Below are 14,998 nucleotides of genomic sequence, written 5' to 3' on the forward strand. Positions count from 1 at the left end.
CAGCCCATGTCACCACTGCAACCGGACACAGGAGTGACTACAAGGGGAAATGGGACTACAAAAAGGAATCAACTCAAAAGAACCAGGAATTTCGCGACTCTACTTGTGTGGTGACTGTTGGAGTTGGTGTATTGATGGGATGTGACCGGGTTGATATTGATTTGGATATTCCCTAGCAGATTCCAGGAGTTACGATGTCGTTATGGTTATGCGCTTCATGTTATTTTCTGGACTCAAAATATGGATCTGAATTCATCTATGGACAGTTCCCTCCATTATTAAATTTCTGGTCTCTAGTCCGTATATATGTAGTCTCTAGTCTCTCTAGTACTGTGGGTACATGTAGACAACCTCTAGGGCTGCGTGATGGTGACAGTATAAGTCAATTCAGTGGCCGGATCCCAATTCAGAGTCGGATTCACAGACTCTTAAGATTACCAGTCTCTTAAGTCTTTTCACGCAAACACACGTAGAACACGTAAAACACGTAAGACACGTATGTCATGTTGATACTGGCCCTGCTACTTTCCCTAATTGGGAAGTCCCAGACTTCACATATAAATTCCTCTCTTTTTTCTTTCTTCTCTTCCTTTTCATCTTCCCTCTTCATCCTCTCTTCTTCCTCTCCTTCCATCCCCCGTCCCCCATCCTCTGTCTGTCCTCTGTACCCTGCATTCTGTATGCCCTCTTCCTTCTTCCCTCTACCCTTTCGTCCTTCCATCCTTCCATCCATCCCACATCCCCATTTCCCTATCCCCAATCCCCAGTCCCCAGTCCACTATCCACTGTCCCTTTCCCCTGTCCTATGTCCCCTGTCCTCTATCCTCTATCCCCCATCCCCCATCCCCAGTCCTCCCCTGTCCCTGCCCTCCTTTTTCATCCATCCTACCTCTATCCCGTGAAAAATACCCTTTGTTTGTTACCCTCGCTGTCTCTTCCATTCTTCTCTACTACCATAAAACAGCGTTCCGCTCGCATGAACATCGACAGTGCATTTGGGATATCTACGGTACGTACATTCTGCACATGAGATGACGACTGGCTGACACTTTTGCTCACAAGGTACAATCGTCTCGGTCTTCTGGCCTTTGGTCGGAAACAGGGTACGAGACAAGCTCTCGGGACGACCTCCAGGTCACACGTTCACTGTGAGGTTCCTGTCCTGGAGACTCCCACTATGGTATCTTCCCTGGGTGCCCAGTGAAGAGGATTCTGAGGGCATCCTTTGACTGAGACCACTGTGTGGTATCGTCCTAGAAGAGGTGAGTGATGGGCTCTGAGACCCACTGTGGTATCGACCCAGAGGATATTTGGGGGTACTGACGTCTGATTGCGCGCAAGCGTATCACGTCTTTGTGCGGAAGTGAAGGATGGGCTATCTGAGACCCGGCGCGGCCTCGTCCCAGAGGAGGAGGACTACGACCGACGGCAGGTATAGGTTGGATATATAGGACGGTCGCCCACGGTCGGTAACCGGGGGTTATGACAAGGAGGCGCCCACCGGGGTGACCATCGTTCTACGAGATGGGAGGCGGAGGATACACATGGACGCAAGGATTCCAAGAATCCTTGGGTGGCCACAGACGCCATCAAAACCCAAATCTTTGGAACTTTTTCACCAGAGACAGCACTCAGGTTTATCCCATGAAGAGAACTCTGAGGGCATTTTCAAAAACTTGATTCATTTTGAATCTTTGAACCTTTTCGCTGGGGACAGCCCCCTGGCTTTAGATAGTATGAATCAATCATATTTTCATCATTTGACTTCTTTTTGTAGGGACTCTGTAGTTTATTGATAGCCTTTTGTTGCCTTCACAGTGTCTGGATGCCTAAAAAGGTTGAAGTTCTTCTAAACCTTCAACTCTACAAGTTTCTGCAAAGATCTGCAACCCTGTAGAATTTATCGTATTGAAAGTACAGATATGCAAATATCAACAAAAGTACTATGATACATGTTGAATTGCCAGAATGGTCCACAACTCCTGCAGGAAGTTCGAAAGTCCTGAACTTAGTACAGATGTAGTCATAAGTCCCCTGCAGTGCTACACAGGCTGTCCTTTGCTCTTGTCACAGTCAATACTTTGGAAAAGTCCCCTGAAACTAATTGATCGTAACTAAATATGACAAGAATAGTCGATTCTACGTCCTTGGGGTGTCTTTTTTGGTAGTCTTTTGGTGGTCTTTCGAGATATCTTTCGAGGACTCTTTCGAGATGTCTTCTCGATCACCTTTTTATATGTATTTGTCGAGATATTTCCCTCGTGTAGCCAAGTACACATCCTGAGAGAGTTCCCTTGCACATGTCAAATACACCAGAGCCTCTCAATCCAATTACTTATGTCTGTTATGCTACAGAATCCACCATGGATGGTATGGTGGATGATGGGCCAGTAGACTGACATGTACAGGGTATAAAGAAAAGACTACAGGAAAACTACTTAATCAAAGACATTTCATTTGGTTCATACTCATTACAGGTTCTGTTGTCAGTTCATCATCTCCCAATGCCATCTCCACCGGGCATTCAACACAGCGCAAGTCTTACATCTCCTTCTCTACGGAAGAACCATCGTTAGTGGCAGTGGGCTCTTCCGCGGCAGCCGCGTTTTGCTCTTGGCTGGCGGTGTTTGCATTGGTGGCAGGGATCGAAGTAGGCACCAACGGGGCTCGGGCCACAGTAGTGGCGTCAGAACGAGGTGCAGCGCGCCGGGCTCTCTTCGGGTGAGGGGCAGTGCTTGGTCCCGCAGATTCTTGACCGGCGTCCTTGCCCTTGGCTGCGCGGCTGTTTGATCGGGACCGGTATGTGCGCTTCAGAGGCTCGTGCGCAGAATCCTGAGGTGTCGGAATGCCAGCGAACCGAAGGGCGGGTCTGACGGGTCTGGGGTGCTGCAGACTGCCATCGTTAATCTGCTGGCGAGCGGGCATAACCTGGCGAGCAGGCATAACCTGGCGACGGCGCCAGGGAGGGGTGACAGGGAATTGGTGAGCAGCTGGCTGTGGGCTGCTAGTGGCAGGAAGGTCTCCAGTGGAACTGGCGTTCAGTTGTTGCGGACGAGCAGAATATTGCTGGGCGTGAAGCTGCTGAATACCACCAGAGGGAAACCTTCCATCATTCTCACGGCGCCACGGAGGGGTGACAGAAAACTGGCGAGCAATAGGTTGCTCGGTACCAGCAGTAGGAAGGCTTCCAGTGGAACTAGCATTCAGATGCGGTCCGGGAAGGGCAGGATGTTGCTGAACATGAGGCTCCTGAATACCAGCAGACGGAAACTCTCCATCATCCTGACGGCGCCACGGAGGGGTGACCGAGAACACGCGAGCAGCAGGTTGTTGCGTGCCAGCAGTAGGAAGGCTTCCAGTGGAACTAGCATTCAGATGCAGCCCGGGAGGAGGAGGATACTGCTGAGCATAGGACTGAGGGAAGCCTCCAGTGGAAGCAGCATCCAGTTGCAGCCCGGGAGGGGGAGGATATTGCTGACCATAGGGCATGCCAGCAGTAGGAAAGCCTCCAACAGAAGTAGCATGCGGATACTGCCAAGAATGGGCAGGAAACTGGTAAGCATTGGGCTGGGCCATGCCAGCAGAGGAAACGCTTCCAACATGATTATTGTCCGACGTCTGCCAAAGAGGGGCCGACGACACAGCAGGAGGTTGAACGTATGCAAGACCAGGCGGTCCGTGAGTAACAAACGGAGCGCCAAAAGCAGTGACATGCGCAGAACCCGCGCCATATGGTGGCTGAGTCGAAGCAAAAGTTATGGTACCAGGCGGACAGCCCTGGGTGCACACATCGATCCAGGGATTGTCGGCCGAACAGACTGCTGGCCCTGGTCATGACTGGTTTGGGTGGACAGGCCAGGTGGAGGGCTGGTGGGCGGAGGAATCCAAATCATAGGAGGCAGCTGGGTAATTCGCTGCACATGAGCAGCTCCCTGACCACTTGCAACCTGGGTGCCAGCCATGGGCTGGGTATGAATCGAGGCGCTGTTCTGGGACATAGATGGCAAATCCGAAGCCAATGTCAATGGCGAAGGGGTGTTCAGTTCATCATGGTGCTGAGCTGGACCAAGACGAGGCCGCGCAGGTAGCTGCATGGCAGGGAGAGGAATGGACATGGACTCTCCAGCCTGTTGACCAGTAAGAGCAGCAGGTGCAACAGGTGCCTGGATGCTTGGAAGACCCAGAGACCCGGAAGTTGCAGCAGGCTGCTGGCCAGTAGGGGCAGCAGGGTTGGTCGACTGAGCAACAGGAGAGCTGGGGGGTGTACCCAGGCCAGAAGGTCCAGCCAGGTTCGAAGGGGGGGAAATAGGCGAGCTGGGAGGCGTACCCATGCCAGGAAACGCTTGCTCGTTATCAGACATTTTGTCCAGATACGAACAAGGGAGCAAATAGAAGGAAGAAAGATGCTTCTGAAGCAGAGACTCCTGGGAGACGGAGAACGAAGATGCACGAATCTGGGGGACAGTGCAGAAAGATGGAACGAAGCAGGGAAGAGGAGGAAAAGAAGAGAAGAAGAGAAGAGGAACAGGGACGAAGAAAAGACCTTTGCACGTGCCTCTCATGCAAAACCGGGCGGATGAGAAGGCGGTTTGGTTGACAAGGTGGTCAAGAAGGCACGAGGCTCCAACCGCCTTATACCACATCATGTACTGCCAGACATCCAATGGCCTGGCCATACCACCCACCGCCATTGCTCTATTATGTTTGAATAGGCAGTAGCAGTAGTAGGGGCATTGCATAGACCAGTAGATGTAGTGAAGACGTATCAGTATAGATCCTTTGCAATCTCATGCAATGAATGCAGCGGAATATGCATTGACTGAAGTTCACATAGACCAATACCTCACACAGTGAAAGATATTCATCAAAGTTCGGATAAAGATGGTTCATTGTTAACATACTGTTCTATATGAATCGAATTCATATAGAACAGTATATTTGTTAATTTTAATTAGTAGAAGTGTATCAATTGCTTGGGATAAAGATTTGTACATTTACCTGCTGACTGCATAGACTGCATAGTAAAATGTGTTGATCGAAGTTCGCATAAAGCATGCTTGTGGGCTTCAAACAGTGCCAGAGTATCGATTGAAGTTCGTATACAATAGTATACTTCTCAACTTCTAGAACAAAACACGTAGAAACTGAACTTCATATAGAACGTATACCTGTCAAATTTGATTAGTAAAAGACGAATCAGTTCTTCGGATAGAGACATACATTTACCTGCTGACTCAAACGATGTAAATGTATAATTTGAAGTTCGTATACGAAGTATACTCGTCGACTTCAGAGTAACAAATGCATTGATTGAAGGTCGCATAAAAAATACATGCCTGCTTCTTGTCAAGACTGAACTAGAACAAACGAATGAGGTAGGTAAGTATAAGTTTGAACAAGCACGATCACGATCTACAGGACAGACTCATTTTCGTCCTGCGCGTTTTCGACGTCCTTGGAGTTGCGGTTTTCCTTCGTAGTTCCCTTACCCTTAGACTGCGCTTTCGGGGTCTCCTGGTTGGTCTCCTTCTGTGTCTCTTTCTGGGCCTCTTTTTTGCTCCGAACTTTCTCGCTTGGGCTCGCCCCAAGCTTGGATGGAGTCAAATTCTTGGGCTCGCTCGATCCCGAAACATCACGGGTGCTTGGCTGTGATATCTCTCTGAGTGCGGATGCACGGCGGCTTCGAGTCTTGTAACTTGCAGATCGAGCTTCGGCTGCAGCAGAAGGCTTTGAGGCAGACATCGCAGTGGAGGGGGTATTGGAGGGTGCGCGAGTACCTGCAGGAGGCGCCTTCGTTGGTGTCAGAGCTTCTATCAGCTCATTGTATTGTTCATCATCCAGACAGGAATTGATACTGGGCTGCTTGCTGTGTTCGTAGCTTATTCCAGTCATGCTAGATATAGCCCGGCTGCTAGTCGATCCTGTGGAAGCATAATCTGGCATTGGGATATCCTCACGGGAGGATCGAGCACCACGCTGCCGCCATGCTGTATCGTCAACGAAGGCATCCAGGGCAGGTTCCACGATGTATGTATCCTGTGGCTCCCATCGAGGCTCTTGTGGATAGCCGTGCCATTGTGTGGATGGGATGGGAAACCCACGGTGAGGAGTCCAGGCATTGTAAGTTGATGAATTACTACCACTGTAGGTAGCTGTATTGCTGCTAGACTGGCTACTCGTGTTAGCCGTGATTGTAATTCGATGTTCGGGTCTGCTGCTAGGCTTGCTTGGCGAATGTCCATGGCCGCCATCGCCAACTACCTTGGAGGTACCATATCTCGCTCCATACCGGGATGCGTTCGGCATAGCAAGCCACATGTTGGGATTGGGCCAAGCAATGTCGGAGAATTCCAGCACATCTAGTGGTGCATGCTGAAAAGAGAAAACAATGACATGCTTGAATCGTTCGAAAGGGGGCGAGCGATTGGGGCGAGAGAAACCTTCTGCAATAACAACCTTGATTCTGCCATGAGAGTCTCCGGCATCCCAATGCTTCTGCTGTAGTATTTCAGAATGAAAGGGAGGGAATCGAAGGGTGTCTTGGTTTCCATCTCGATCAAGACCTGCTTGAACTGTGAGAATTCAAAGTCAAAGAAGAAGAAGGAATCAACCATACTAGAACTCAGATCTGCCAAAATGAATGTCAGTAGCCATTCAAGAAGGATGTGCAAGGGAATAGGAATGGTCAATTAAAGCAATCGACGGGAAATTCGTTGGGATTGCGTTTCGCCGATGTAAGCGATGTAAGTGCGCGCAACGTACCCATAATCTGTGGCCAACTAGTTATTTGTCCATGTATACTACCTCTGCAAGGCATTAGCACAATCGAAACAAAATGCTGCGTACTTGGATCAAGAACTCACGCAACAAAGACCCCATCGATGAATATCCGCGCCTCGAAGAGTAAAACGTCCTCCGGTTCCATATTGGACTCAATCTGTACACTAGGTCGTGGCTTCTCCCAACTATGAATTGAGACTTGGAATGGGCTGTCTTTGGGTAGACTCGGGATGAAGGTCGTGAGGACTGGCAGCTGATTAAAAAGACCTGGGTCGGGATGGTGTGCATGATGGCCAAGGAAGACTTCGTTGTGCAAATAGGGCGAGTCTTTGTCCTTGGTCACAAAGCATTGTGTCTTGAACTCTTGGATAGGCACCTTCGAACCACCAGCGAAAAGGAGGACATCCCAGTTACTGTAGCGCATGGTTGCGTGAAGAGTAAGAAAAGGATAACCCTCGGGATGCAACGTTGCCTCATATCAAAAGGTGCAAAGGCGGTATATACTGTACAAATAGGAAGTCGTGGGGGCGGTCTACTGGTCGTTGTTGCCGTTAGTAACTACTACTCCAACATGTATTAGGAATGTACAACATATACATCGGATAAAGGCGGTATGCTTTATCGATAAGAAGGCGGTGACGTCCAGATGACGTAGAACTGCTCGATATGCATGAATAAAGCCCTAACCACCTGGGCAGCTATTTGATCTGCCATATGTGAGATCAGTGACCACTAAAATGAACCTCAGAAGAGCATTCTATTTGAAGTCCAGTGTTCAGAAATCGCATGGTTTACAATGACCCAAAAGAATTATCTCACAATGGATCCAGTTCAAGTCCTAGCCCTAACCCAGTAGACTCCCAAGACATCAAGATAGCAGTAGCAGACATCAATACAGCAAGACAACCACCAGGGACCAATTACCAGAGCAACCAGGTATGCTCTGAGTCCATTGGAACCTCCACCTATGGGACCAGCCACAGGGGCAATGTTTATATAGGTAGATCCAGAAGCAAAGGGCCACCAATACAATACCAGCAAATGGAGAGCTTGACGGCAGTAGCGCAATGCAAACACCAAACGAGCGTACAGGACATTATTGCATACGATCACAAGGAATTTAGAATCGACAAACGCTGAGGCGCACGAGAGAAACACGTGTTGTACAAGCCGGCAATCAGTCTTAACAGGGAAGAGACAAGGGTAAAAAAGGCACAACGCAAAATTCCCAAAGCGAACTTAATTCAATTTAGCTGCTTGAAGAAGAGAAAAAAAAAAAGGGGGAAAGGAAACAAAGGAAATAAGGTGGTAACAGTGGGGGAAATGGAACTTTTCGCAGAATGCCTGCCCAAGGAGTATAAGGGAAAAAGAAGCGCATGACAATTCGGACTTCCATTACACGCAGACAAAGACCCAGTGGCGGGAAACCCCGATAGCATAAGGGCAGAGACACATCGAAAATAGATAAAGAAAAATAAAATACGAAAAAAAGGCCGCAAAGGAGGAGGAAAGGGGGGTAAAAAAAAGGAAAGATACATAAGAACAAGACAGATCAGAAAGGGGATAAAGCTCAGATCTTGCTAAGGTAATAGCGCTCACGTGAAAAGGAAATGCGTAGCACAGGAGACAAATGCTCATCAAGAGCTATAGCCTTGGCCAAGAAACCAGGGAACGAATTTGTTATGACACAATAGAATCATCATTGGAATGACACAAATAACTCCTGCTGGTGCTTTCAATCAAAGGGAAACGCTTACTGGAAGAGTGTGTCAGCCGACCGCCTGCTTCACATTTGATCCGGGATCGGGCTGCCAGGGTGATCGCTCACCTTCATGGGGGCAAACCCGCCATACTGGTGGGGCGGGGGCATGCCCATGGAGGGGTACATGGGAGGCGGCGGGGGAGCAGGGCGGTAGGGGCTGCCAGCGGGGCCGGAGTTGTTCTGGGAACGGCCCCAGCTCAGACGCACGCGGGAGTTACCAATGGGGTAGCCCTGCATCTGGTTGATGGCCATCTCAGCAGCGTGGCGCTGGACGAATTGGACGAAACCACAGCCCTTTCCAGGGGGGGATCTTGACGTAGGTAATTTCTCCGAAGCCCTGGAAGAAAGAGCGGAGCTCATCCTCGGTGACGTAGCCGGACAGGCCACCAACAAAGACAGTGGTGTTGTTGGGGTCTGTGAACTGGTTCATGGGCTGGGGAGCACCGTAGAAGGGCATAGGAGGGCCACCCATGGGAGGGTACATGGCAGCGGGACCGGGCATACCCATGGCAGCACCACCGTTGCCGCCAACACCGGGACCCTTGTTCTTGGGGGTAGCGGTGGAGATACGCATAGGGCGGTTGCCACAGTAGACACCCTGCATCTCGGTGAGAGCACGCTGCTGGTCGTTCTCGTCAGAGAAGCGAACGAAGCCGTAGCCGCGGGACATGCCGCTGATGGGGTCGGTCATGATCTTGGCAGACTTGCAAGAGGGGAAGCGGCTCTGGAAGAGGGAGACGAGGACGTATTCGTTCACCTCAGGGCCGAGGTCACCAACGAAGATGGAGTACTCGGGGCCACGGTCGTCACGGCTGGGACGGGTCAGCTTTAATAGCCGGGAGGAAACAGACTGAGATTCTCGCTTACCTGCGATCAGCGAGACCGCCACCGGTAGCCCAGTTGAGCTTGAAGACCCGGTTGGTGTTGGGCATGGGGGTGCCGTTCAGAGAAAGGGCCTTGGCAGCGGCAGCAGGGGAAGCGAAGTCGACGAAGCAGTATCCAGCATTGCTCCTACTACCCACATTAGAAACAATCTTGGAATTCAAATGAGAATTACGGTGTCTTACCCAGAGAACTTGTCACGGATCATCTTGACGTTGACCTGCTCACCCATCTGGAACCAAAGGTTGCGGATGAAGTTCTCGTCGATCCAGGGCTCGAGCTCACCCATCCAGAGGGTGGTCTTGCCATCGGCACCCTGCTGGGGGACGGAAGCGGCATTGGGCTCACCAGGAGGAGGGCCCTGGAACTGAGCGGCGGAGGGGTCGGCCTGGCCGGTCATGGTGGTGTCAACAGGAGCCGGGGCGCCAGCGGAGGCAGGATCCTGCTGAGGGAAGTTTTCGTAGCCGTTGTAAGACATGGTTGCAAGAATCAAAGTCCGGAAAGTCGACGTAAGAATATAAGATGGCTGAGCGACTAGAACTTCGTGGAGTCGTTAAGGAAAGACCGGCGTGAGATCAAGTCGTAACGAAGCCAAGCAAAGAGACGGGCGTGAAAGGCTAGTGAAGATATAAAGTTAGATTATATCAACCTTCATTTGAAATCGAAGCAGATCTGCACAGGCGCAAGTAAAGAAAAGGAAGTGAGAAGTGAAAAGCAGACAAAGGCGATCAATCAATGCGAGTGAATAAAACGACATGGAAAAGGAAAAGGAAAAAAAAAGCCCCGGGCAGGCAGCAATTTGCAGGCAGGTGTTTGTTCAGGCGCATATATGATTCTGAGCCTCAAAAAGTGGTGCCGGAAATCGCCAAGACCAGCGCTTCGGGCAGCATCGCATCTCACGATGGTAGCTATAATTGGAGGGTGGATTGGCCGAAGACGAACAATCGAAGGGCGAAATTCGGATGCGCGAGACAAAAATGACTTGTTTCCACTCGGATGCTAGGCGATCATCATGCGTCGGCCGTTTCCGTCGTCCCGGTTTGATGTCCGAATGCGACCGTCCACCCTCTCGATCCAACATAATTTTCGAGCAACTCGGGCATCTAGATCTGACCGATTTCTCACATTGGCGATGGTTTTGAGGTTGGGGTGTGTGCGACCGGTAGATAAATCGGCTATCCCGAAGTGCTGGTCAAGGCGCAGGCATCGATCCGTAGGCGAATCACCATATTAAAATCGTGGAGAACCCTGCAAAGAAGCTTGCGATCTCAGGGCTAATTTGCGCCGCGCTGCGCCAGTTGTTATGTATGGGGGGAGGCAAAATTCGGGTTCCATTCAAATGATGAAAGAGGCTTGGGCCAAGATGCGATATGCGACAGAAAAGACTTAAACCAACTTACCTAGATTCGAGGAAAACCTGGGAAAACACTGGAAATGCGCGAGGCAAAAAAAGAGTAATCGGCAACAAGGGAGGAAAAGCAGAACTCCCGATAACTGAAACAGAAAATTGAAACCGAGATCTTCGAACAATAAGAAAAGGGAGGGGAAGGTAGGAGGGGAAAAGAAGAAAATGAAGAATTGGAAATCTCGCGAGATGAAGAGAGAGGGGAAGTGGGAAACGTATTACGTGAGTCGATGTATGGTATGGGTATTACAAGGTATTGTATGTTCCGTTCCAGAGAAATATGTAGTCCTAGTACTACTGTAGTAGTTGGTAGAATATCCTACATATGTAGTATATAGGTATAAAACCTCTTTACATATATATATTTTATATATCAGCATCAATAGTACAAAATCTAATAGTCGTACACTTTAACCGGTAGTGCAGAGTGCCTTGCCTCCGATCAGAACCCTTTTCTTATCTGAGGCAGGTACAGACCCAATGTATAATCCACCTACGGATATTGTACATAATACTTATATAGTATCAGTCCCCAGATTCCTGTCAACGCTGTATGATATCAGTCATGCGGGGGCTTGCTAGATTCTTCATCGTTCCAGGATCCCGGGAAGCCCGGGAGAATTTGAAGATGATACATCATAGCCTCTGACCCGAGGTCTACATCCAAAGTTCTTTGCCGATGATCGACCCTAATCATTTTAGAATCGGCTCCTCCACCTGTCCGTCCGTATGCTTGGAGACAGCAAACATGCAGGTCAAAGTAAAAAAAAAGTTCTAATCAAAATCTGAACAAATCTCGGTGAAAGACAGAAGAACAAGGGGCAGGAAGCCCCAATGCATGAAATCTGCAAGGACCTGTCGCCGTCCTCGCAATGTGACTTGTCCACCCATCAGGTCTGTGTGGGCCTCTCCCGAGGTGGACATCGTCATATGCTGAGTAAGAGTATGGAGTACGGACCTCGTAGGCGGAGCAGGATCAGGTACCTGTTGGGTACATATTCACATGTAGTGGCTAATGAATCTGCTATCTCATATTATATGTGACATTAGGGCTATTCTAGCATATCCAGGGATGTATTATAGATAATGTAGGGAGTTCATAATTATGTCCGATATCATACATCCATAGTGCGATGTAGTAAGAAGGAGAACGTTGGGAAGAGAACAGACGCCACCGAACCATGGAACCAGCAGCCCCATACGGTAATCTTATTTCCACAATACAGCAAGGACAGATACCCGTCTAGCTGCAGCCCTGAAGCTGAAGGTCTAGAGAGCATACGGAGTAGAGAGCTCCCGGTCTTCTCGAAGCAAGGTTCTCTAATCCATGTCCTAGACTGCCCTAATCTGCAAGCAAGGACTTCTCAAAATGGTTTCCCTCGCCCCCTTCGTATTCCAGGATACATCAGCCGCGCATGTCCGGTCATGAAAGAAAACCAGAAAAATAGCCGTCAAAGAGAACATTTGAAATGAGAAAGAAAAATAAGAAGGCTCCATCAGAACCATGGGAGGCTTCTTATGCGGATTTCTGTTCTTATTGGCCGGGCTTGGGGGGCCGCTCGTATTGAAATTACGAGCAGAGATTTCATTCCATTGCATATTCCACTTTACACGGTACGCGACGCGTTTTTTAGATTGAATTACCATGGTCTAGTGACATAGTTTCTACTATACTGTGTACTCATATTATATATTTCAATGGAAGGGGTTGCAAGGGATGATATTCATAAAAGTGGGATGGTTTCAGATCTAACCCCTCTGCTCTATGGAAATAAGCTAATCCAACCCTTGCATGGTAAGACACGGCAGACTGGGAGGCCATGTACGGAGTCCTTTAGAGTTAATAAGGTGTACATATTAGTAGCCCTAACCAATTAACCTCTATAGACTGCTCCGACGTACATAACTCATCCCACTATATGTTGTATCTATAGCTCGGTTATAGCAAGATATAATCAGACTCATATTCCAATCCCAATTATAAATTACACAAACCATGGAAACAAAGCAACTTGTTCCCGCCATCGGAAATATCATCCAAAACACATATACATATGTATCCCTTTTTAACATAACAGGCCTACTACATTCTTTGCTTTCACGTGGAGAAGGAAAAAGGTCAAAGCATCACCAACTACATCGTATATGTATACGATGTACATCCAAACTATACAACATAGCCCTTCTGACATACTACTGGTCATTGCAGCCCCCAAGCTGCGCAGCCCCAGGCCACTAGCTGGCCCCAATGGCCCCCACTTTCAGGGCTCACATCCACTTAGTTCACTCCATTCTGGCCAAAGAGAGTGCCAGCCTTGTCTGTGTCTGATACCTGAATTCGAGGTACGGGAACACTTACTGTATACCCAAATACTTCGTTACCGATTCAGCCGGCATTTGCGAGTTAATAATCTCGACAATTTTTTTGCCTGGACCCCACTAGCTCTTGTTTTTTATGTTTCGGTCCAGATTTTCTCTTTCATTATGAGCTAGAAGTTTCTGGAAGAAATATCGGGATCCATAGTGATATCAGTCCAATATCAAGTAAAATATCTACTACTATGTACAGATGGAATGCAAATCGGAGTGGGACTTTCTTTCCCCAGAACTATGCTACTATTTTGTGTGTGGCCTGAGCGTCTGCCTCGTCAGGTATAATTGGACTATGTACACCGACGTAATGGCGAGAGATCCGTTCTAAAAATATCCTCTTCAACATTTAATAGTTGGAGCCGCATAGGCAAAACACATACATCAGGCAACAGAATACAAAATATACAATTACAAACAGTTAAACTCATCCATCCCAGCTTCGCCCGAAGGATCCTGCTCCGCAAGCAACATAAGACTCTTCTCGTAAACCCGCGTAGCCTCCAACATCCACGGCTCATCGACGTCATCGCCACTCTCCTCATCCTCGTCATCCCCATAACCATAACCATTGGCACTAACAGCAGCGGCATTACCTCTGTCATTCGACTTCGCCAAACAAGAAAAGACTTGATGTCTAGTTCTCTCCGCCAGACTCCGGATCCGCACTTTCTGCGTCTCTGTCACGAGAGACTGGCCGGACCGTGCGCCTGGGAGAGTGGCGCCGGTAAGTGGGTGTGTGCTTGTACACAACGCTGCGAAGACAGAGTCGAGTTTGTGGAAGATGTTTAGGGTTGGTGGGGCATCGAAAGGGAAAGCTGGCAGGGAGGTCTGGGTTAGCCCTGCTAGGGTTATGAGGGCTTCGGTTTGGATTGCCGCTGTGTGGAGTTAGTAGGGTATACATGTAAGAATAAGACGATAAAGGAAATGAAAAGAAAGGACGATAGTAAAGATAATATATAGCAATATATAATCTTCACTTCTACAACATAGTGCATGTATAAGACATTAAACTCACGTGTTGCCGACGCCCAGAGCGTATCAATCAGACCCTCCACATCCGCAGCGAGCTCTTTGAAGCTCTCATACCTGCGTTCCGAAGCGGGCGTATCCGGTGCATCCATGCCCATGTCGGATTTCATTTTGCGATACGTGACTCTCTCTATACCGGTGCTGATTTGGCCTCGGAGCTGGGTCTCTTCCTCGGAGCCCGACGGAATTGGTTGGTTTCGCTGTTGCGGGAGTGATAGAGTTGGAGTCCATTGTGGTCGCGGGGTTGAGGGGATGCTTATTGCGATGTCTGTCTCGTCCCTGGGTCTGCTTGGGAGAGACATTGGGACATCCTCGAACTCGACATCGGAGTCGGAGTCGCTGTCTTGCTCATCCTTGATTGAGGCGGGGGACATCTTGAGGTTTTTTCTTTCTTTTGATATAGGGCTGTTTTTGCTGGATATATTGTGTAGGATATATCGCGTGAAGCTCACTTTGCCACAGGCGCTTAGGGAATGTGATTTAGCCCAGAGTAGTATCACATAACGCAGCTCACTGTAGCCACTGCACTCTTGATATTCTCGATCCGTTCTAAACTTTGGCGGAGCTATTAATCCCATCCATAGTCAGACGTACAGTTTCTCCAGAGGTGGGATGTAATGCCAAGCGTTGGTCTGTGCGGGATATCCGGAATCAGAGGCATCTACGGGTTCAAAGGCTACGGAGGTCAATTTGAACTACACATATATATAGTTGAATCATAACTAGTGATATTGAGATAACATATATGTATGTGTCTAACCTAACTT

The 14,998-nt window shown here is 48.9% G+C and overlaps 5 protein-coding genes across 5 annotated transcripts; all 5 read right to left on the minus strand.

Moving 5' to 3' along the window:
• Nucleotides 1-2,541: 2,541 nt before the first annotated feature.
• On the minus strand, nt 2,542-3,962 carry N7519_006361 (uncharacterized protein; the record flags this gene model as incomplete). Its single annotated transcript, XM_057293137.1, has 2 exons — nt 2,542-3,738; nt 3,816-3,962. The coding sequence occupies 2 exons, from the start codon at nt 3,960-3,962 to the stop codon at nt 2,542-2,544; spliced, it is 1,344 nt and encodes a 447-aa protein (XP_057147948.1).
• Nucleotides 3,963-5,412: 1,450 nt separating this feature from the next.
• N7519_006362 (uncharacterized protein) lies at nt 5,413-7,204 on the minus strand (the record flags this gene model as incomplete). The annotated part of the gene is made up of 3 exons (XM_057293138.1): nt 5,413-6,572; nt 6,763-6,806; nt 6,864-7,204. 3 exons carry the CDS (start codon nt 7,202-7,204, stop codon nt 5,413-5,415), a joined length of 1,545 nt encoding a protein of 514 aa, XP_057147949.1.
• Nucleotides 7,205-8,283: 1,079 nt separating this feature from the next.
• On the minus strand, nt 8,284-9,902 carry N7519_006363 (RNA-binding protein; the record flags this gene model as incomplete). Its single annotated transcript, XM_057293139.1, has 5 exons — nt 8,284-8,536; nt 8,609-8,809; nt 8,859-9,354; nt 9,410-9,553; nt 9,610-9,902. 5 exons carry the CDS (start codon nt 9,900-9,902, stop codon nt 8,534-8,536), a joined length of 1,137 nt encoding a protein of 378 aa, XP_057147950.1. The 3' UTR covers nt 8,284-8,533.
• Nucleotides 9,903-9,958: 56 nt separating this feature from the next.
• On the minus strand, nt 9,959-11,124 carry N7519_006364 (uncharacterized protein; the record flags this gene model as incomplete). The annotated part of the gene is made up of 2 exons (XM_057293140.1): nt 9,959-10,041; nt 10,842-11,124. Coding segments are annotated over 2 exons (366 nt in total), but the record flags the coding sequence as incomplete, so codon positions are not given.
• Nucleotides 11,125-13,610: 2,486 nt separating this feature from the next.
• On the minus strand, nt 13,611-14,605 carry N7519_006365 (general transcription factor IIH subunit TFB6 family; the record flags this gene model as incomplete). The annotated part of the gene is made up of 2 exons (XM_057293141.1): nt 13,611-14,077; nt 14,218-14,605. 2 exons carry the CDS (start codon nt 14,603-14,605, stop codon nt 13,611-13,613), a joined length of 855 nt encoding a protein of 284 aa, XP_057147952.1.
• Between the last annotated feature and the right edge of the window lie 393 nt (nt 14,606-14,998).

Source organism: Penicillium mononematosum (assembly GCF_028829835.1).
Source record: "Penicillium mononematosum strain IBT 11891 chromosome Unknown utg000003l:1.0-8172316.0:1.0-8177699.0, whole genome shotgun sequence".
NCBI lineage: Eukaryota > Fungi > Ascomycota > Eurotiomycetes > Eurotiales > Aspergillaceae > Penicillium > Penicillium mononematosum.